This window comes from Notothenia rossii (assembly GCF_949606895.1).
Source record: "Notothenia rossii genome assembly, chromosome: 1".
Classification (NCBI taxonomy): domain Eukaryota; kingdom Metazoa; phylum Chordata; class Actinopteri; order Perciformes; family Nototheniidae; genus Notothenia; species Notothenia rossii.
Genome location: NC_136912.1, coordinates 24,805,873 through 24,829,652, shown reverse-complemented (window position 1 = coordinate 24,829,652; position 23,780 = coordinate 24,805,873). Strand labels below are relative to the sequence as shown.

The 23,780-nt window shown below is 38.7% G+C and overlaps 1 protein-coding gene across 1 annotated transcript; it reads left to right on the top strand.

Moving 5' to 3' along the window:
- The first annotated feature begins 1,167 nt into the window (after positions 1-1,167).
- On the top strand, positions 1,168-22,341 carry suclg1 (succinate-CoA ligase GDP/ADP-forming subunit alph). Its single transcript, XM_079684960.1, has 9 exons — positions 1,168-1,309; positions 3,714-3,814; positions 6,787-6,903; positions 7,072-7,284; positions 7,805-7,862; positions 8,424-8,507; positions 12,832-12,983; positions 16,414-16,602; positions 21,944-22,341. Exons 1-9 carry the CDS (start codon positions 1,276-1,278, stop codon positions 21,968-21,970), a joined length of 975 nt encoding a protein of 324 aa, XP_079541086.1. The 5' UTR covers positions 1,168-1,275; the 3' UTR covers positions 21,971-22,341.
- Positions 22,342-23,780: the final 1,439 nt, after the last annotated feature.

Below are 23,780 nucleotides of genomic sequence, written 5' to 3'. Positions count from 1 at the left end.
GAGGGTTTCGTGAATACACGTAAGAACGACTGTGACGCTAAGGTGCGTGACCAATCGGCGTTGGAGGAGTTGGTAGCCCCTGATTGGACAACTTGAATTCAGCGTGAAAGTGGAAAGAGGTGGTTTCGGTCTACTTCAAGGAATACTTCGTAAACTTCCCTTTTTTGAGAACTCTATACGGTTAAATAAATACATGAAAAAAACTGTTTTTGAACTTTGACGTTTGACGTTTCTTTTTTTCTTTTTACTAATCCTTAATTAAAAGGTAAGTCCTTGAGATCAGTCATCTCTTTTCAAGGGATACCTGTCAAGGAGAGGCAGCAGTTTAAGTAATAAAAAAAACATAGATTCGTTACAAGGTACATTTTAACATGGATATTTTTTAATCTGCCTCTTCTTCTGTAAAGTAATTCTCCAGCTAATTTCATGCTGATTGAAAGGAAAAAAACATAATAAAACGCTTACATATTTTACATTACATTATTTCCTGTATTATGATGAGGAAATTATGATTTACAATAGCGCATTCAACAATCAAACTTTTGAAAAGTAACCTTAACCACTTTGGATTACAGTTTCGGTATGGTCATCAGAACCAGAATACCTTTATTACATGGTTTCACCTCACTGGGTTATTCATCTGAGACTCAGCATTCCTGTTATTAAAGTATGTATTCAAAGTGACAGTCTGTCTTTGGTTAAGCTCCCAGCAGCCAGATAGTAAAATAGGCTAGAACCATTCTCTCAATATATCCATATATATATATATATATATATATATATATATATATATATATATATATAGCATTATGTATAATTATATTTCTGAGGTAAATATATATCATAAACATCTGCTGCATAATGTTAAAAGACTGCTAGAATGTAGTGCAAGGTCAAAAAGAACTTTCAGCCTAATTTTATTTTTAGCTCAGGGTCTAACATTTACTCGAACTGTCCATTTGGTTGAAGCGACCTCTAGTGCTGTTAAGGTTTCTTTCACCCATTATGACTAGAACTACACTACCCAGAATGCCTTGCAAAACGAATCAGCCGACGTTTTCGCCTGGAATATATAAATCCCTCTATGTAAATACTTTGTTCACATTCAACATCAGCAGGCTATTGTATATTAGTAAAGAAAGCCCGAAGTGCATTGTTAAATTATAAAATAAAATCTAGCTCTTAAAAAAATCACATTTGAAGGGGATAATTCTAGTCAGCTAAGAATCGTGTGTGGGGTCCTCATCCTCCGGTGTCATTGGTGAATGACCGAAGATGTCTCACAGCAGGTTGTTTGCGAGGCTGCTTAGTAAGTATATTACTAAATTATAGAGTTATACTTGAAATGTTTGCCAGTTTTGTATCTGTCACGAAAGTAAAGTGGTTGACTGCGTGCTATCCATTAACTGAGCTTTGCATAGTCTTGCACTGGCTAGCAAAGCTCCCTTGGTTGGCTGTAAGTTAGCTCCCATGCTAGTTAGCCACACTAGCTTTCCAACAGTCTGTGTGGTTTTAACCACAGGTTTTAAGGTTTTAACTCAATGACAGTTAGCCAGCTAGCTAGCTTTTGGCGTCCAGCTGAAATCTAATAATAACCCACTAGACCAGAGCAGCATTGATCTTTGACCTTGCATGTCCTTTCAACTCAATTAAGCGTTTATGCTCAAGTTGTTTTGGTAGACCATGTGTAGCTAATGTTAGTTGTAACCTTGCTGTGATTGAAAGCAGCTACTGGAAAATAGCTGTTTAGTGAGCCTGTTTGCAGCAAGCTTAACGTTACATCCCAGAGACTTTTTCTTTTATAGATCTTACACCTTAGTTTGACTAGGACGATACATTGGCAATACTATAGTCTGCTGGATTATGATGATGATGATAACTGAAGTTTAGGAGGTGTAACATTCCTGGCACATTAGGGTAAACTGAACTTTGTACAGTCATTGATAAGTTGTCTCTGAAAGAAGACCAAAGTTCAGATAGTGAGGGATAATGTTCCAACCTTAAGCTTCTGTTTAGAGTGCTCATATGTAACCAACATATGTTACTTTGTCCATTCTTTGAATACCAGTGGGTTGACAAGCTTCAAACTTTAACACAGGATCATTACAGTAGTCATAATCAGAGTTTTTGTCTCCTTTTTACCCCATGTTACGTTTTATTTGTTATGGTCAGGCAGCCAATGCTTGAGGCCTTTCTTGTACCTTCTGACATTTGACAGAGGGAAGCCTATTAACCTTTGAAATTGCATCAATGAGCTTAAGGTTTTATTAAACCTGTGTTAAACTAGTGCACTAGATGTTTTAAGGCACAATGAGTAGGATTTGTCTGATTTCTTTGGAATCTCAACAACTCTAGTGGAAAATGTTGCAACCATACTTCTAGTACTTCCATACTCTGGGTCAAGAGGTCAAGGGGTGACAGCTAAAGGCAGAGGTCGAGTAAAGAGCCGGGAAGCACCCATAGAAGTCCTGCGCCTCCTTATTTACACTTTGACCCATATTACTGGGATATGAAACTTACTGTCTGCAGCTGCTGGAAACAGAGTTGATAAGAGCTGTGGGACTGAACTGAACCATAATAAAAAATGTTTGGGCTAGAAAGTCAAAAGATTAAGATAAAATGGTCTAAATACTCTATTGCAGAGCTGGGTAGTAATTATTTGTGAGTAACATGTAGTCATTTTAATAAATGTGTTGAAGCACCATTGTTTCCCTTCCACCCTTACCCTACAGTAGACCAAAAGAAATGTGTACTATCCTTGACATTGATAACATTATCATACATTTGAAAGAAAAATAAATAAAAGCAGCTTGCTTTGGAGGACACAATCCCTGATCTCTACGAAGTATCCTGAAGCAAACCATTATGTGACACAAAAAGGCAATTGCTTATTTTGGCTATTAGTAAATATGTTTTTCCGCTTGCTGGAATTTTTTAATAGGATGATCTAACTTTCTAAATGTTTGAATTTCTTACTTCTTCAGTGCAGCAGAGTGGAGTCAGCAAGACCCAATGGGTGTACAAAATGTTCCACTTTTATGTTTGATCCTTAAAGGTGGGGTAGGTAAGTTTGAGAAACCGGCTCGAGATGCACTTTTTGTTATATTCCATGGAATGCTCTTAACATCCTGATAGCAATGAATATTTTAAGTGCTTTGACAAAAAATCCATAAAAAAATGTCATCTGTGGAAGCTCTAGTACTATAAAAAGCACGACCAATCATTTTAGCCGGCCCGGCTAAAATAACTGGAAGGCCTACCTGCCTGTCAGCCTTCCATCTGTGCAAACTTATCTCGTGCCCTCATTGGTCATGTGTGTGTTGGAGGAGGGGCTCTGTAAGGAATTGGCAGTCTTTTTCCGGCTGTATTTTCAAATTCTAGCATGCTCGAGCTGGTTTCTGCAAAATTAGCTACCTCACCTTTAAGCACTTTCAATTATTTCAAAAGTATACTGTTAAAACTTTTAGGAATTTTGTTCAGTCTTGAATGTATTCATTACATAATTAAATAACACAATAAAAGAGGGTTGCTTCATATATTTTTTCTCGTCCCATATTTTAATTGTTATTTAACATAATCCCTTATCTCTACAAAATATCACTCAAAAAGGCCATTACTTATTTTAGCTATTAGGAAATATGTGTTGCCGTTTGCTGATATTTCTTAATATGGAGATCTAATTTTCTAAATGTTTTTATTTCTCACTTCTTCAGTGCAGCAGAGTGGAGTCAGGCACTGTTACACAGCCTCAAGACCCAACCTCTACATCAATAAGGACACAAAGGTCATCTGCCAAGGATTCACAGGGAAGCAGGTTTGTCCTCACGTCTTGTTACCATAAACAGATGGGTTACTGTGATAATTTTGTGAAATCTCAGTTTTTCCTACACACACGCACGCACACACACTTACAAAGGGCTGCTCGATATAATTTGAACAGTATTTTTTTAACTGTTGATTAGCCTGAACGTCTAATTCAACTGAAAAAAAAACAATGCTAAAATAAATGATACATTTATATTTACATTTAAATAAATAATATCAAAATAATAAATACCAATAAACAAGATCAACAAATATTTTGGAGCGCACTTCCACAAGCTACTAATCATATATAAATATGATAAATACAAATAAATTAGAACAAAATAAATTGGATGAAATATGTTGCAGTGCACCGTCACAATTTAGCAAAGCAAAATAATCGTTTTTTTCGATTATGTTGTTTTCGTAATTGTGGCAGGCCGAAATCGTAGTGGCGATTCAAATATGATTGATTGCACAGCCATAACACACACACATGAACACACACATGAACATACATACATACACACAAAATATTCTCCCTCCTCTCAAAAGTCATGAGGGATTATAAAAGTTTATTATTGCCATAATATGCTATTATTTTCACCTTGATTTCCCTGTAGTGTTTACTAAATAGTCTAGATTTTTGAATTTTATTTATATGGCAAAAATCAATGGGTTTAATTATAATATTTTAAATCATAATTAAGACACTCAATTACAATTCGGAAAAATATTTATGTGGCCTCAAACACACAAAACAGAAAAAAGAATTACGGTACAAGATCCTATTAAGTGAAATATGTTAATTATTAAATAAATATCAAGTATATATTACTGTGTCAACAATTAGTCAATTTAATTTTTATTTTATGTGCAGTATTATTTATGATAATATTCATGATATGTGTGAATGCTGACATTCGACCTTGGATCAGTTCATTCTGTAGTGTAATTGTTGTAAGATTGCTTTGCCCCCTATTGTCCCATAGAAAGTCATTTTCAGTGGTTTATTTCAGCTTGGAAAAATCGATTTTATTTTGACTTTTGTTTTTCCCCCCATGACTACCCCGAGTCATCGGTTTAGTCAATAATTATACATACCAGTTAGTTTTCAAGATCATGAAAAAAAGCTGAAGTGAATCACTTGAACTGTATCCAGTCAAGCAGAATAAAAGTGTTGGCAAGTTTGTTCAACAAGCCAGAAACGTTGACTTTACAGATTTATTCTCCCCCTTCGTTCCTCACGCACATTACATTTTTCATCTTCCATTTTCTCGTCAACATCATAAAAAGTTGTTAAATATAGCTCAAGTGAACACTCCGGGTAATTAGAAAGGGATGAGAAATGAAGCAAGTTCTATTGAGTGCACATTATGGTGTCTCTGGCTTAATAAGCAAGCCATTTTTCTAATTTATTGTCTTAACATTTGCGATAATAATGGTGCAAAGTTAGTAGAAGGTAACTTCTTGTATATTACAATGTTTGGGAGAAAATGCTGATTCATGGCTTGTAATTCCTCTTAATAGCCCAGTTATACATTAAATATGAAGGTCCTTCATTTGCTCTTGTGATTTTGACCCTTGCTACTTTGTCTACATTGGTTCAGCATCTTCAGTAATAATTAACAGACTTGCATGATTTGTTCACCAGAAAATCTATTGACACTGACCTCATTTTCTAAGGAAGGTACAACTGAGATTCATTCACAAAATGTTACCTCCTAAAAAGCACTATACCCTCTTGAGGGCTATTACTGCTTTATCTGGGTTTTTTTCATTTACAAGGGTTCCTCATGTTATAATTAGTACCAAACACTACGAAGGGCAAGTCATAGGCTGAGCTTACTAGTGTCTCTCTCTGTAGCTACCCACATTAAGGTTCTCACATACGGTTTCCACTGTTATCCCTTAATGTGTTCTGTATGAGCTTGTTGGGTCTCCTCATAGAAGCTGTACAATGTTTACTTTGAGAGACATTTTCCAACCATAATATGCTTTAGTTGAATGACTAAAGGTCAATAATGAAAACCAAAAGTCAACCTAAAGTCAATCTATTTTGTAGCTTCACTTTTTCATCAAATGAAAATATTCAGAATATCTTGAGTGTCCTTTTTGTAATAAATTCTTCCCCTTTGGTTAATGTCTGGCAAAGTAATTTTTCTGTGAGTTTTCTGTTTAGCCTCCAGTGAATATGTGAGATACAAAAGTTGAAACTAGAAGTTTCTTTGAAAAACTAAAAACGGGACATTCAAAAATATTTGTTTATCTTATTTGTTAATGAAAAAATGACTGTATTTTAAAAATGGTAAGGTTTACTCCAGTACAAGTCAGGCTATAGTGTTCTAAATTAAAGGTACTTCAGTTTGAAACAAAGTGAAAATGCAGTGCTATCCTGCACCTTAACGAGCATGACCACATTCACAGGGTTATTTCTGCCAATAATGACAACTAAATTAAATTGTGGCAATATAATGTAGACTTTTTATCCTACAAGGAACTTGTTAGGTTTACACACTTTAAGGAAAGCTCCCATGTGAAGTTAGTAATTAGATGTGTGTCTGGACATTCATTTGCCTCATGAATGTAGTGATCAAATTTTTCAAATCAATTTACATGCAGGTGACTGTATGTCAAATATTTTTGGAAGATATTTTAAAGTCTGTGTCAAAGAAAATCCAAAGCCGCTTTAAATCTGTTTTTCCAATATTTTGCTAGGAGATTAAACTAAGCCTACATCATTATTTATCTGACAAGAACCTTTCGATTTCTCCTCATTGAATATATATTTACCACTAGCTGAATCCAGCCTTGCTTATGCATCCATCCCTTTACCCAGCAGCTCAGGTGATTAATCCTGGATGGCAGCCTATTTCCTCCTTCCTCTCTGTCTGTAATGATATCTCAAGGTTGGCGCTGCAGAAAGCGGCTGCACCTCACTCCATTACACTCATTCACACGCTGCCTCCTCTCTCCCTGCAGGGAACGTTTCACAGTCAGCAGGCTCTCGACTATGGCTCGCAGGTGGTTGGAGGTGTTTCCCCGGGAAAGGGGGGGAAGACACACCTGGGGATGCCCGTCTTCAATTCAGTCAAGGAGGTATGTGTGACTCATTATCCATCTATGGGTGTCCCTTTTTTATTTCCCTGTATCCTGTGAAGGACTGCAAAGCTTTTACATTTTAAAGAAACATTAGGTGGCACTATTTCATAACTTTTAGAATTCTCATTATTAATGCAACACCGATATCTTTATTGCTCGCCTCAGGCAAAGGAGGGCACAGGGGCAGACGCCACCGTGATTTATGTCCCCCCCCCGTTCGCGGGAGCAGCCATTATCGAGGCCATCGATGCCGAGATCCCCTTGGTGGTGTGCATCACCGAGGGCATCCCCCAGCAGGACATGGTGAGAGTTAAACATAGGCTCCTGCGCCAGGGCATCACCCGCCTCATAGGCCCCAACTGCCCAGGAGTCATCAATGTAAGCACACGCACACACACACACACACACACACACACACACACACACACACACACACACACACACACACACACACACACATACCTTGTACCATGTACACCATGTAAATACCATGTATTTTCTTATGTATTTGTTTGTAGCTTAGAGACCTGAAAGGACAATCTTCCTCTCGAGGATGCAGTAGAACTATTGATTTTAATGCATTTGTTTTGCTTTTATTTTAAACTCTTTTGATTAATGTTCAATGTTGGCAGACAAATACAATGTACAACTTAAAATAAATATATAATGTTAACTTTGTTTTAAGCAGTGAATGCATGGCAATTCAAATTAAAGGAACATACATTTATAATTCTGTTTGTTATTTTTGTTTCTCTGTATTTTTAATTGTTCTGTTTCTTTGAAGTTAGCTTATAGTTTAGAGAAATATATTGTCCTGAAGCACTCATATCAACAATTATTCATCATAGTAATTGTTCTTTGGTTTCATTAAACATTTAAATGTGTATCTTTTCTGCAGCCTGGTGAGTGCAAGATCGGGATCATGCCAGGCCACATTCACAAGAAGGGAAGAATTGGTGAGTTTTGCTAAATTGTCGATGAAATTAATAAAATGACAAACTTTAAATTCTTTGTTTGGATCTTTAAGTATTTCATTTATACATTCAAGCTACGGGAGATTTGTATTTAGGAATATTAGTTGAATAACTGCCCACATGTTTAAGTCTATAGATAGAAACGACTGAGGGAATCTTGAAGTCTAATGTTTCAGAAAAGACTAAATTATATTCATATACATTTGAGTTTTTCCAAATTAAACACCGTCCTTAATTTATTCTTAAATTGAGCTTCTGTTGTTGACAGCTTGATGAGTGTGTGCTGCTGTTGACCAGTGAACCTTTACATTACGTCTGTTTTTATATTAAATCGACTGCCGTTACTCCCAAAGCATAGACACAACAGCTGTTACTGAGCTGCGATCTCTTTGTCTTTGCTGTCATGATGAAACGATTCAGTCAATGTTAGACAGAAAGTGACATCTACATTATATCATTTTATCACCCCTGACTGGAGCAGTGATTTACTTTTATTTTACAAGAAATATCATAAAATGTGTGCTTGTAAACTTTTCCTTTCAGGTATTGTGTCTAGATCGGGTACTCTTACGTACGAAGCTGTGCATCAAACGACACAAGTGGGCCTGGGCCAGTCACTCTGCATTGGTAAGTAACCAATAACCTGGGGCATATTGAATTTAAATTTAGCACACAGTAACACAGCTCTTAGTTTTATATCCAGGCGATATTAAAACAAGCACTTAGCTGGGACTGAAAGAACAAATTGATCCTGATACAGTGGATCGCTTTATGGGTGCTGGAAGACGACACGGAGGAAATTGAACAGAGAATAATGGAGGAAATTTCATTTAAGTATGTGTAGCATTTGGCTTGGAGACAGGACGGTCACTTTATCCCAGGCACTCAACATCACATGCCCACATTTAATTTGAGCCTCTTTGTGAATGTTGGCAAGACCCAAGGCCTGAATTATAAGACATGAAAAGACGGCTGTAGTGATGTTTCCTTACATCCGTCTTCAACAGTTACTCTTAGGGGGATACAAACTTTCATTACAATTCCACTGAGGAAGAAAAAAGAAGGTGAATCCACTTAAGTCACCTTGCACCAAAACTCGACGCATTTCCCTTTGTATTGAAAAGCAATTAATAACTTTACGATCGTTGCTCAAAATATTCCTGTCCAATGGAAACATTGAAGTAGCTGCCATCTTTGAAGGGCACCATTGAGATTAAACAAACTGATCAAGCCCTCAAATTTCTTTGTTCTGAACATCTTAAAGCAATTGCGTCTCATCTACTGTGGTTCCATCTCACATTATAACATGAAGTTCAAAACTGACAGACCTTTGCTATAAAGTATTCAATGAATATTGTCAAGAAGCTAAGAAGAAACTATTCATGGAGCATGGATTTCATAAATGCTTTTGAGCTGCCTCTTTTCTTCCTTTTCATTATCCATTTTGATGAGTGAACCTTAATTTCCTGAAGCAGCTAAATGTTTTAAAACCTAATCATAATAGAACAGGTTCTGTATGACTTGCAGGTAATACATTCATTTCTACAATTCCCCACTAAAGATGTTGAATTCATATTACCCTACCTTTCTGCCCCACAATCTCCCCCAGCCTTGTTCCTGTAACTTACTGATGTGTTCTGTGGATCGGCAACATGCCGTTTTATAGCTCAACCTGAAGCTGGGACATTATTTAGAACAATGTTTCTTCCTGTCTTGCTGTCAGAGGTGAATCTCAATAACTGTATTCCTTCACTCATCTATCCTCCTTATTGTCATGCTCAGTGAAAACGATGGGCTGAGCCTCTACCATGGCTGTTGTTGATGTTGCAGTGCATACTGGGGCTGAAGTCGAATAGTCCATTTAGCTTAGGAACCTTCCTAACCGAGTGAAATGACCCGGAAGTCCCTCAGTGGCAGCCATGATAAGTGCCGTTCGAATTCTCTAGAGGAGAGTTGCCCAGTACGTCGTCGACTGCGGGGGCAATACTGGTAGATCGCGAGTCATTCATAAAAAAAAAAATCCAGCTCCGTTAAAATAGACAAAACAGGTTTTGATCCCTCCTCCCTTGGCCTCCCTGCCACTTAATTCAGGAGTTTACTTGATTGACAGAAAAAGCGACCTATCGCTTTCCAGTCTGTTAACCCAGAATGCAAAGCGAAACAAAATCAGTCAAGTGCCGGGAAAACTCAAATTAAGTTAAAGAGACAAACAACAAAATGAGTGCGGGACCGAGCAAAAAGCTAAAGACATACCACTTCCACTCAGAATGGGAGGAAGAATATTTTGTTGTGATGTCACATTCAAAGGTTATTTGCCTTATTTGTAAAGCAAGCGTCGCTCTGCCAAAGAAAGGTAACGTGGAGAGGCATTATCGGAGTGTTCAGAAGGCTTATGACAGCGACTTCCCTCCGAGTAGCGAGTTGAGAAAGAGAAAGGTCATGTATTATTGCTACACAAACATTATCTCGCAATCTTAGTGTCGCCAACTCGTTTCTAACATGCAAAAAGACAAAATAATGCGTCTATGGTCGGTGTATTTTCGATCTTTCCAATTCAGACGAGATCTCTCCCCCGTCTGTGTGCGAGGGGGCGGGGCAGTTTACACACACTCGGCTGCTATGCAGCAACACACGGCGGAGAGAAGCGCTCCAAGGTGTGGTTACCCATCTTGAGGTGGACAATGCGAGTGAGAGAGTTTAGCATGTAACGGTGGTAACACAAGCAATTTGTCTAAACATTTAGCAAAAGTGCACCACATTCAGACGGAGCGGAGGAATGCACCGCGTTCGACTGTCTTGCTAGTAGCGCTGTAGCCCCTTCCACGAGTAATGTTTCCACGTCAGGTGTTTTGTATGCTAGCAGCAACACACAGAGTTAACTCAATTATACAAACATGGGTTAATGATTAGAGGTAACAGAGTTACTCTTTATTTTGTTAAAGTTTCATCTATTCTGTTTACCGTTCTTTCATCAGATTATTTAATACGATTTGTTAAAACATTGTTGTTTCTTTTGATGTGAAATATTATTTATTTAATTTAAATAAAAAGCAATGTTAATTTTGTTCACAATCTGTTTTGCTAATTTAATAATATATGTATTTTTGAATCAAGTATTCATCTTTATTGTCTTCATTGTTAGTTTCCACATGCCTAAAACAACCTCAAGCTAAATCTAAAAGTTGATGGCTAAATAAGAGCGTTTGAGAAATTGTGCAAGGCAGAATAGCCCATTAATCGTTTCATTAGTCGATAGATTAATCGATTATCAAATTAGTCGTTTTTAGCAGCCCTATTGTAGTTATCCCATGTATAAATAAAACGTGTTATTCAGCAACCCTTTGGGATTTTATTAGTAGTTTCCATAGTTTCACCACAGCAGCAGACGCACACAATGACGTCCGCTGGCGCATCATAAACACGTCGGATAGTGAAAGTGCATTCAGATTCTCTAAAGTACAGCAGTCTCTTCTCCTAAGTCCTTTTGAATTCTCCTATCCACTATCCCTTAACCCCATGACGTTTCACTCAGAGGTCAAGGAATAGGAGATGGGGTTAGAATTTAGGAGCTGATTTTTGGATTATCCGACCGCAACCCGGGAATAATCTGTTTTAACTCCATCATATCATGCAGATTTACTGTAATGAAACCCAGCTCTATTACTTATTGGCAATGCAACAAGTATAAAGTTGAACCATATCACAAATCTCTTCCAACAAATCTCCATGTGAGGGCTCGTTGGACACCAAAATTAACTGAAAAACAACTTTGTTTCATTATTATTTAGACATTTGAATTACTGGGTGTCCTCCAGCCAGACTTCATAAAGCCAGCGCTGCAGCGGTATTAAATATTGTAGAGTTCATTAAGAAGGTTTATTGGTAGTTCTGTTCGTGACTTGTTAAGTCTGAGACTGACCTAGGGGCTGCTGCAAATTACAGCTAATACAATATTTAATATCACTGTCATCTTTGTTGCTGCTAATGTGCTTCTCTGTGATAATTATTCATGTCGTTTCTCTTCTTGGTCCTGCCAGGTTTTTTGTATTGGAGAGAATATAAATCCAGTGGAAATGTTGTCTTATAATATGTATCTGTGGAAGGTTTGCCCATGCTATTATAGATCCTGGTGTAATATTCTGTGGAAATGATATTTGAAAATGACAACAGGGCCCTTGAAATTTGGGAATAAAGTCACAAGTCATGTATTCTTGAACCGAGAGGGGTCATTAAATTCCAATACAGAGAGAAGGGTTGATTGGGTAGCAATGCAATCAAACAAACTTTTATAGCGACTTTGAAGTCAAATAAAAAAAAAATGCAGCACCTATAACCCCAGTCAATGTTTACATTATTTAAAAAGCACTACACACTGTTCTGTTTAAGCCTTAAAACAACTTCAACCGATATTTGTACATTTAAAAAAAGGGTTTTCTTGACGTTTCAAACCTACAGAGAATAATGAATGATGTTCTACTCATATCTATGAAGCAATTTAGTATCTCTCAGCTTATTGATTAGATTTTCTGACTTTACTGTTTTGATTCTCACCGAGCTGTTTCCAGACGCAGCTGTTGCATAATAAAAGAACTCTTAACAACCCACTTTGCACTACACCTAAGCTGCTCTGCACTAAAGGGAGCATTTAGCAGCTAAAGAGACTGGTCTTTTTTCTTTTGAGTTGTTTTAGCAAATACATTACATCTCTCTGTGGCACAATGTGTAAAAAGAAAACACATTTATGAAGTAATTCCATAAGCCTCTTTAGTTGTGTGTTAGATGACGAGTAATGCTGAACCTAATAAGACATTCTGCTCACATTAAACATTTCAGGCAGTGCCAGAGATATGAGTTCCACCTGCCTCTTGTTTTGCTGAACAGCCATGTGATCCTCAAATGTTCACAGGAATTTTAGCAGTCTACAACTAGTGTGTGTTTTGTCTCCTGCTAGGTATTGGCGGGGATCCATTCAACGGTACGGACTTCATTGATTGTTTGGAGGTGTTCCTGAATGACCCCAAGACAGAGGGCATCATCCTTATTGGGGAGATTGGAGGCAATGCTGAGGAGAATGCAGCGGAGTACCTCAAACAGCACAATACTGTAAGGGAAAAACACCCATGATTTAACCTCACTCTCCTTCTTCTGTCCTCTGCTGCAGCACATGTTTCTGTGTTCATAACAAATGTATCCTTAGCTCTTAGTCATGCCTTTTCAAGCCTACCAGCTGTAGCGAACACTGAAAAGCATCGTGTGTCTAGAACAATGTGTCCTTTGTTTTTGATCACTGCCTCAGGCTGTCTCTCACTTCTCTATGTCCGTGTGATAAATAGAAAGAGTGACAGCTGGGGTAAAGGTATGAATCACGGTACATGTTCCAGAAATCTAAAGTGTTGATGAGCAACGCACCTTCAGTGATGCCCACATGTGATGAAGAGCAGCAAGGTTATTATCGGTTATTATGTCGCTGCTCTAGAAATTTACATTTTTAACTCCACCAGCCCTGTTTCGCAATTTCCTCCATGCACATGACTTTTAATCCGTCCATTTTGTCAGTGTGTATGTGTCTGTGTTTGTTTCTCTACATGCGCGTGTTATAATGGTGCTCTTGAGCTGCGAAATGGATTTGAGTTGCCCTCGGCTGCTCTAATGCATGCAAATCTCCCACTGGCGTCTCGGGAGAATAACTTCTTTCGCTCAACAAATAAAGTACAAACACCCCCCCCACGCCCTCAGAGTGTTGACAGCAAGGGGCAGTTCAAATGAAACGCGTGCATGAAAAAGCCCAGCAGAGTGTAGGAGTAAGCTGCAGATCCTCCGCTGAAAGTCAATTGAGTAGAACATCCTCAAAAACATAGTGTACATTTCTTAATGGCTGAGGAGAGCACAAAGAGGTCTGAAGACTTTGGTTCAAACTTGACTTCATTTGAATACATTTGGATTCACATCACAAATACCCTTACCAAGGGGAACTCCCACGTGTGCATTTTTTATGAATGTGGAGCAGAGTGTTGCTAGAAAGAAGCAGCAGGTGAGCTCAGACAGAATAAATAAATAAATACAACCAAATAGTGACTTGATGATCAAGTTTAGCTAATTTAGGAGTTTTTTTATTTACAAGAGCTTTAGCGCATTGATCTGTTGTATGAAGTGACCTGAGAGTTTAATTTGCAGTCTTGAACTGGCAAGAGTAATCTGCCAATATGTTGCAGACTCTTGCATAATGGAACACTTTCCTCTGCTTTAGAGCAGTGCTTCTCAAAGTGTGGTCCGTGGACCACTGGTGGTCCGTGAGCCAATCTGGTTATCGGGCACCGTGATCAGATTTTGGGTCAACTAATCGTGAATGGCCCCCAGCAGAACGTTACATTGTGTCTTTTCTAGCTGCGCTACCCGCAGCCACTTCAAACCAGAAGAATGGTTTCAACACCACAGCAGACTTAACTTTGGCAGAACATTGTGTTCATGTACAGCGGGACGCCATCACTCACACTAAGTGGTTAACAGAGAAAATAGTTCCTTTAACACTCACATTTTTTTATTTTTACTGCATTTTTGTATTGATTTCAGTCGTACAATTGAATTACCGCAGACTTTTTATCTGCCGACACCTTAATTCTGTAGAATTCAAGAAAACAACCTTATATTTCCAACTAAGCTCTGCTGTCATATTTTAATATTGCAGGGCATATTTCAAGGTTCAATCTTCATCAGTGTCTGAGTTGCTTGCCAACAAAATATGGTCTTAAAAGTCAACTGTATCAAAGGTCTGCCAGAGTTTATGGGCTCTCTGAAGTCAGAAGAAGGTTTTCCTCAGAAGAACCATATTAGAATTTGCTTCATGCCTATCAAGTAGGTTGGACTATTTGGCACCTAAGCTACCATAGAGGTTTACTGAATTTCTCTCTATTTCAGCCCCTTGATTTGTAGCCCGGCCTGTCCCCACTGAGCTTAGCTAAAGCCCTCCTAATTCTGTGGAAACAACACAGAACTAACGCAGAATGTATTCTGGAGAAAAGTGTTGGTGAGTGCCGTGTGTGCGAACACACGCCAGTTTTATTCATGCCTACCGTCATGTTTATAGGGCCGTGTAATTGTCTCCGTTTGCCTTTCTAAGCTGGAGTACAATTTCTCACCTTGGAGCAGTGCTGTTTTTGTGTTCATATAATAAAGCCCTCCTACAGGCCTGTTGGTGGGGGAACTACCCTATTGGTCTCATAATTAAGGTAATATATCCAAACTGCTAACAGTGGAAAACAATAGACGGGTAGAGTGAATGATAGCATAACTCCCCTCGCTGTATGCATTGTTAGTACTTAGTATCAAGGGAGGCGGGGATTAATAGAGTAATTAAACCCCTTTCGTTTGAGGTAGATTTAAGACCTGATTCACATGAGGGTGGTTTGTTTATCAAGAACGTGATTTGACTTTTGAATACTGAGTGAGGTTCGGTGCTAATTTGTTTTGTGCTTACATTTTTCACCGCTGCAGAACAGATGCTTGCAACGTATTCAGAGCACTTTAAAGCGATATTCCTTCTTTTAATTTCCCCATAACAGTGCAAGTGTTAATGTCTCATTAGCGGCACAGTTCTATCCAAGGTCCCTGGCTGATACACGTCCTGCTAGTTTTAATTATTAAAAGTCATCTCCAGTTTATATTAGCTGCTGCCATCTTGTTCCTGCCAGTGTCAGGTCTGAATATGGAGCTGAGATTGTGGGCGTCTTTGAAGGACCTTGCTGTGTGTGTGTGTGTGTGTGTGTGTGTGTGTGTGTGTGTGTGTGTGTGTGTGTGTGTGTGTGTGTGTGTGTGTGTGTGTGTGTGTGTGTGTGTGTGTGTGTGTGTGTGTGTGTGTGTGTGTGTGTGTGTGTGTGTGTGTGTGTGTGTGTGTGTGTGTGTGTGTGTGTGTGTGTGTGTGTGTGTGTGTGTGTGTGTGTGTGTGTGTGGTTGTTATTCCTAAGTATGAAATATTAGCTGCCCTACACACACACTCCGTCCCCCTTGCTTATGGTGTTATTGCTGAGGATGAGTTATTAGCTCTCTTCACCTTGGAAATGATCTTAACTGTTGAACGTAACATCCATCAGCGAGCAGGCAGCACAGACAGCCACCGAGCTAATCAGTGCCTGCATGACTAATTACCATCTCAGGAATGAGATGATATGAAGTGGCAGGGGGCTGAGCCCCTCTCTGGTCATACACCAACCCATGCAATTAAATGGCTTGATTGACCCTTTGTTTTAATAATGTAGACCGAGGCAGAGCTGGCTGGTTAGACAAGCCTGTTATCATCTGTAATGGGAGGACATGGGGTGTTTAATTTCTTATGAATGAATAGAATGCAGGTGCAGAAAGCTAATGTTCGCTGTTTTCATCCATTTCTAGTTTTTCTCCCTTCCTTCCTCCTCATACACTTTGTCGCTGTGCTAACTGCACTCACATCCTCACTCTTTCCCTTGATCTTATTCAGTTTTTGTCCATTTTCACAGAACTTTATGCTCATGTTTTTTTTCTATCCCTCTATTTTCTCCAGGGTGCTAATGCAAAGCCTGTGGTGTCCTTCATCGCCGGGCTAACGGCCCCCCCCGGCCGCAGGATGGGCCACGCTGGCGCCATCATCGCTGGTGGGAAGGGGGGAGCCAAAGAGAAGATTGAAGCCCTCCAGTCAGCTGGAGTGGTGGTCAGCATGTCCCCTGCTCAGCTGGGCAGCACCATTTTCAAGGTGAGTCCTTCAGTCCAGCTAGATATTATTATTTATAAAACGAACAAGTCAAATCAAGCAATCTGATTGGTTCTTAGCCGTGATATACTGAGCGTATACCACGGGTAGAATTGTAAGTTACTTTTCACAACAAGTCAGTATCCCTCCACGTCTGAGAAAAACAGTATACCATCGGGTTGAAAAGCAATACTGGAACAAGAAAGCAGCGGAGAAGTAACGGGGCAGAAGCCCTCCTTTTTGACGCAGCGGTCCAGACATAGACATCAAACGGAAAAACATATTCAGTGTGCAGTTCCTTTGGCATTAGGGCAGGGATATCTAGATACTTTTGAATGTTTAACAGAATGAATTGTGCTACTTTTAAAGCAAGCAACGATGTTTTCAAATCTGTAATCAAAGAGGTCCGCAAAAACGCTATCGACCAATCAGATTGCTTGATTTGACTTGTCAGTTTTATAAATATATTTAAATTTCTTCCGTTACGAAACAAACTTACAAAGCTTAAAATGGAAACATTTAAGATTAACTTCGACCTCCGGGGGGGTCTTACTATAGTATGTAGGAGTGGATTGAGCAGTGCCTATCTCCAGAAAAAAAAAAGCACCTAAACTACGACATGCAGAGCTACGTGAAGAGCAGGTAGACCAACTGGAAAAGTAGCACCATTCAAAAGCTTTCTGATGCGGGTCTTGAAACAAAGCAAAGAAATGATGACCGTTAGTGGCCACAGGTGCGAGAGCTCTCTCCAGAGCTACTGGAAGCCCAATCTCGGGGACCGGAGAAAGTGGAGCAATATTCTCGCCACGCCAAGCAACAGCTTTGAACAACCTCAACCTATACAAGTCACCACGTAAGCCATGCTACTGATGCTGGACAGGTTTTCAGTGGCTGCACAATAAACAGCAACATACACATTAATGTAAATAAACAGCCAAATAATGGATCAACGCTCTCTGTCTAATATGTTTGCTTGCTGTTAGTGTTGTTGCATAGCAACGACCTTGCACTATGTTTTGTGCAGAAGGCAACGGAGGGACTATTTTATTTTGAACATCATTATTTACTAATAAAAACTATTTAAATTAGAGTGTGTATTTTTCTTTCATATTGCCACACTTGGTAACCGTTTTATAAAAGCAATAGCTCACTTCAGGCCGTGATATATGCTCATTATATCACAGCTAAGGGGATTGTCGACCCTCCGCTTCGCGTCGGGCCAAACCACGCCCCTTAGCTGTGATATAATGAGCATATACCACGGCCTGTCGTGAGCTATTGCTTAAATATACACCGGCTGAAAGAGAAGGCATCATCAATACTTTATGTACTATGAGTATGAGCGGCATGTTTTTGACTTAAATATTTCTAATTCTTGCTTCTTCACAACATTTTGGAGTAATATTTTAATTCTTTACTCCACACAATTATCTGACCTTCTACCTTTAATTACAGGTTACAATTGAGTATTAATAATAATATGATATAGATTACATCTAAATATACATGAGTACATTTACTTTTGATACTCAAAGTATGTTTTGCTGATAATATTTACATAATGTTTAACTCCCATTGACATAAGATCTTTCCAAAAAACCGTTATGCTTGTACCCTAAAATTGACAATCTGACTACGTCGGACTGAATAATAGTTTCATCATAATTCGTCTCTCCTCCTCTAACATTCCTGTTACATCTGAATGACATCTAAATAAACAATAAGGCAACAGAAGGTCATGTCTGAATAATCATTCAAAAATAATACCAGAGGTATTGGGCTCAGATGGTCTGATTAATTTTTAGTTTTTTGTTGGCCTCCTCCATAAATCTAATCTCTTTCTGACTTGTATCTCTTTTCCTCTCCCTTACTTCAGCTTCCATCTTCAATTTCTGTCTGGAGTGTTGATATTACATTTTCGATGTTACATGATTTTGGCATGACATTTAAACATTTATACTAATAATGGTAACATTTTACACAAATAAACTAAACCAATCATATGATGCTTTCATTACACGGAGAAATATGTTAGCTCATTATAGCTGACGTTATGTAATCATCGTAATTATACCGTAAAAATTAAATATCTTGTGATTCTGGTCACTTGTGGCACCATCTTTCACCACCAAGCAGTTACACATTGAAGATGACCGATTTAGGACGAAAAAATATATTCTGGTCGTAGCAATATTTGAGATTGAACTTTTAATACGCCGTAAAGAATGTCAGAAATTAATAATCGCATGTTGAAAGTGGCTGACTTGGCGCCCCTGCTTCTTTATTCCCATTTATCTTTGGGGAAGCACTGTTAACAAGATGTATAAAAAGTGAAAGCATGTATTACACCCATTCATCATCTTATACTTTCATTAGCACTGCTGGCGCTCCTGCTCGCCGATATAGATTTGCACACGTTTTTGTTCTCAAAGTTTAATTCATAATCATTGTGTGTAATGATGAAAAATGCGCAATGTGGTTGTTCATTTTGCTGCACATTGTGTTCATACATCTCTGTTAATCTCATTGGCTGCCGTTATCGAAGTAATAGAAGCAAGTAGGCATTACGGCAGAAACAACGCGGCCCCCTACTCAGGGGGGAGGGGGGGAGCATCTCTGCTGTCTCACCTGCAGGAGAAGTGAAGACTCATTAGATATATGCGTCATCTTATCCATTAGAGGTATAAGCATCATACTTACAGCTACAGTTGATGGATTTAGGTACAAAAAAAAAAGTAAGATGAAAGAAATAACCTCCTTGTCTAGTTCATACATTCATTCATTGTGTCTTTTTTCAAATGGCGGATGTTTCCTCGTTCATAATAACAACAGAAAGATTCATCATCATGTGAGTTAGGGTTGCCAATTACTGAGGAGACTATGGCTGCGAGGGGGTGCTCTCGTCTTTCAACCAGAAGGTTGTGGGTCGATGTATCCGGGCAAGATACTTAACCCTGAGCTGCTCCCGATGGCATGGCGATGGTGTGAGTGTGTATGAATGTTAATTCCTAGAGTAAGGTACACGGCTCTGTGTGAATGGGTGAATTACATATATAAAGTGCTTTGAGGGGTCCTAAAGACTGGATAAAGTGCTATATAAGTACAGTCCATTTACTAATGCAAGATCATACAATGGCTGCTCCATCTCGGTGGAACTTCATCAAATTGAACAAACTCTGCTGCGGAGGCTTTTTGTCCACAGAAAATGCACAAAAGTTCCTTGAGATAATAATTACAGATAAACACTTGAAAATATGGGTTCTTGTAAACAGGAAATGGTTAGCTAGTATTGCTCTGTCTTACTCAAAATGTTTAATCTTTCCAGCCATTTAACCAAAAGTAATATTGTATGGCATCAGGTCTTGTTTTCTCTTAACATTTCTAAGAGGGATACATGGAATAACTGTTGAATTTACACTGTCACTACTGAGATCATTAAAAATACAATAAATCCCTCCTGCACTTGCAGTGTTTATATTGCACAGGAAATGCAAAAAACGTTTCGTATCCAAACCAAGGAAATCTTAAATATATATATAAATCTATCTTATGTGTCTTAACATATACTAAATTGTTTCTGATTTGAAATGTTTGTATTACTAAATGAAGCTGTCAGTCACTCGGGTGTTTGTGATTTAGCAGATTTGATGTTTGTCTATGCAGCTCCCTAACTAAAGCATTGTATTTTTAATAAGCTCAGGGCAGACATTGTGCAAATGGTAATCTTCTTATTTGGCACAAGTGTATCATTGTCCTGAAATCAACACGTTTTTTTGTTTATATTTCAGCTTTACAAATGTTCTCCAAATAACCCTATATGTCATATATATATATATATATATATATATATATATATATATATATATATATATATATATATATATTCAAAAAGATGCAACGCAACTGGAAAATAGTACATTATAAGTGAATGAATTATGCAGTGCAGTGATATCTAAAGGAGTTTTCAGTGCAGAGAAAAGAGAGCAGAAAACATTGTGGTTTCACTTGTTTATCTGAGAAGAGCCTGATTCATATGCAAGGTAGAATAATGATGACCTTTTTAGTTGTTTACAAAATATCTGGAGCTTCTAATCGCAGCAGCAGATAATAATATTATTCCATCCTGCTCAATATTCACATGTGTTGGGATGGGAGCAGACAAACAGAAGCGGTACGCATTTAATCTCCAGATTCTGTTTGTGTAATATATTCAAAAGTTCAAGGCGGCGCTCGCGGGGCTTATTTATACCTCAAACATCTGGCTCCAGGTTTATTTTCACCTGCCCTTACGAGTGGCAACCTCCATTTTACTCCCACCTCCACTCTTCCTCTTGACTTGTCAGGTATCCCAGTATGTCTCCCACAAAGAGTCTGGGTCTTTCCTCCCCCTCCCTGTCACAAACAACTCTGCCACCTTACCTCCACACGATGATTCCTGTCTTCTACCCTTGAGTTACTGTCTGCCTCTGTGGACTAACAAAGCATCTGTCTGCGTATGTCACTACACCATCCTCCTCCTTCTGTCTCGCCATCCCATTGCTCTTCTTTTGCTCATTTCCTCTACAGCTTTATCCCTAATTACTGATCCCTGCGCCTCTCTCTGTCCTTCACCCCACTGCATCTATAAAGCAAAAAATCTCCCTTGCACCCAAAATGTCTTCTCTCTTTATTCCGTCCTTCCCAGAAAGTGGAGGTTAGTGGGGGCCGATATTGCCTCTCAAGCACTTCTTAATATATTTCCTCCTGAAGGGGGCAGTAGTCCTCCAGGTTTCCACAGGCCGTCGAGGAGCGGGCCAAAATGTGCCTGAGAGCTTGTGTGTTCTGCAGACCTGATAAATGACATTTGCATTAAAGTTACTTTCCCCCTGTGGAATGGGAAATTCTTGGGGAACGACATATTCTATCATCCTACGGTTTGCGTGATATTTCCTAAATTGAATATGTAAATAGCTACATCCTTTTTAATGGCTAACATAATGCTTTCTCATTTGTAGTCACATGGTTGGACTGTGCTGATAAACACAGTGACTGTAACCTCTCATAAATCAGATCTGTGCAGATGTGCAGCCTCTATCAATCACAGGAAGTGAACTGTTTTACTGTTGACAACTGGAACTAACTGACACGTACAGCGCAACATGTTATGCACTCCAGGAAGGAAAGAAAAACTCAACAAGCTCTCCAGAGCTCCAGCCGCCTCGCTTTCCCCGGCTCAACAGCAAATCTGATACATGGGATCAAAACAGAGACTGTGAAGTTTGCATGAATAAATCATTCACTTCTGTCTCACTTCATTTTCACATTGTCTCATTCTTCCTTTCTTTTTCTTGCCCATCTCCTGTAGGAGTTTGAGAAGAGGAAGATGTTGTAAATTGTGCGAGAAGGCACCTGACCTCTTAGCCCCCCCCCCAACCCTGACATCGAGACGAACAGCCTGATTCTGGAGGTGGATATGCCCGACAGCATCTGTTAACCGCCATTCTTTCAACCAAGATGCGCACTTGCAGTGTTTATATTGTAATTTCTGCCATGAACTTGTACCTTGCACATACACAATAAAATAAAAACAGTGTCCTAATGCTATCCTAGAGAAGTCGTTGTATACAAAGCTTTATAGATGTGTTTGTTCCTCCTCCACATTATACCTTAGTGATCTGTTTTGTCCTGTACACACATGCTATGACATGCTCATCACTCATTTAACTGGCTGTCCACCTGAATAAGAAATATGTCTATCATTTCCCTGCTGTGTCGTTTCGATCCTTTCATATGGCACGTTTGAGAAACAGATGTGATCAAACTTTTACATAAAGTTGTCGGCCTCCAGTTTTTTACCATCTAAGAGAACAGATGGGGAGACAAAAGGTGTCAGATGTTGAGTGGGTATAATGATGATGAGCTTTTCCATTACATATAACCAGGTTGAGTGTTAAGATGAAGGTTCTTTCATACCATAAGTCTGCAAACGTTTTACTCTCTAATGTTAAATCAAGGCATTTGGTCATAGTCATGGCTCTATACTATTCTTATAATGCAGCTGTCAGTAGTTTGTATTTCCCTCCCTAGATCTGTATAAACATCCCATTCTGTTAAATGACATATTTCATGAATAGCTGAAGGGAATTCCTTTACATTTGGCACAAAAGCCCACTTGGACTCTAGGATTTGAGTCTGATTTCCATGCTCAAAAGTCACCGTGACCTCTCAAAAAGCGTCTTTAAACATACCTGAAGAATTAGAATGCCAATGTTGAAAACGACCACAGCTGACTAACAGGATAGCATTATAAATTGATGAGATTTTTTGAAAGGCATTGGTGTAAACTGCAACTCCACTGGTTGATGGAGGCATACAACTGGGAGGCGGAAAATCTAGTTTAACCTCCTCTGGTGGAGAATAAACTGCTCCACAATGTTATGAGACAGGAGTTGAAGGCGTGAGAGTTTATTGTCCCTTTAGCATTCTTACTGTCATTTAGCAACATTTTTATTCCCCTTAATCCAGATCAAACAAACAGTGAGAACAAAATGCTAATGACGAGTAAACAGCCCAGTACATCAATAATGGAAAGAAGCTATTGAGACTGACTAGCATCTTGGCTAGCATTCATCACTGAATCTAAATAACACAATATTTTACTTAGAGAGGTTTGCTTTTCCACCGTCTGTGTGGACAGGCTTTTAGTAATTAGTTTTGATTAGTTTTAGTGTTTCAAACGTAAAGAAGATTTACTGGTTTTATTTGGGATAGTGATGGGCCTTAATCAACGTTCTGTAATGTTATGGTCAAATCTGTTAATTTAACAAATACCGCAGACAATACAATTAGTTTTAACACTACTATTGAATTTGAATTTATTAAGCCTCACAGCTTTTAAACTTAAACTGTAGGTAGTATTTTTAACATGTTATGAGTTTTACAGATGGAAAAAGAAAGAAGATGGTCAAAGTGTGCAAATGACCACTGACATCTCAACATGCAGCCTGTGAGTAATGTCTAGATTAGTCTCTCATTAAGACAAACCTCCAAAGTGCTACAAACAAGCCATAGGTTAAATGAACACCTCATTACTGCAGATGAAATTTGACTGAGTGGAGGGAAAATAAAGGGGCAGATAAGGTTACAACGGGTTCTGCTCCTGCTGAATCTTTTTGAGCACAGTAGGAACAAAAGAGTGTACT

What these genes read in the sequence shown, in the direction of transcription:
- suclg1 (XM_079684960.1), top strand. Translation starts at nt 1,276, where the DNA reads ATGTCTCACAGCAGGTTGTTTGCGAGGCTGCTTA. An exon ending in ACTGCCCAGGAGTCATCAAT is followed by an intron (nt 7,285 to 7,804) that starts GTAAGCACACGC and finishes TCTTTTCTGCAG; the next exon opens with CCTGGTGAGTGCAAGATCGG. An exon ending in TGGGCAGCACCATTTTCAAG is followed by an intron (nt 16,603 to 21,943) that starts GTGAGTCCTTCA and finishes CATCTCCTGTAG; the next exon opens with GAGTTTGAGAAGAGGAAGAT.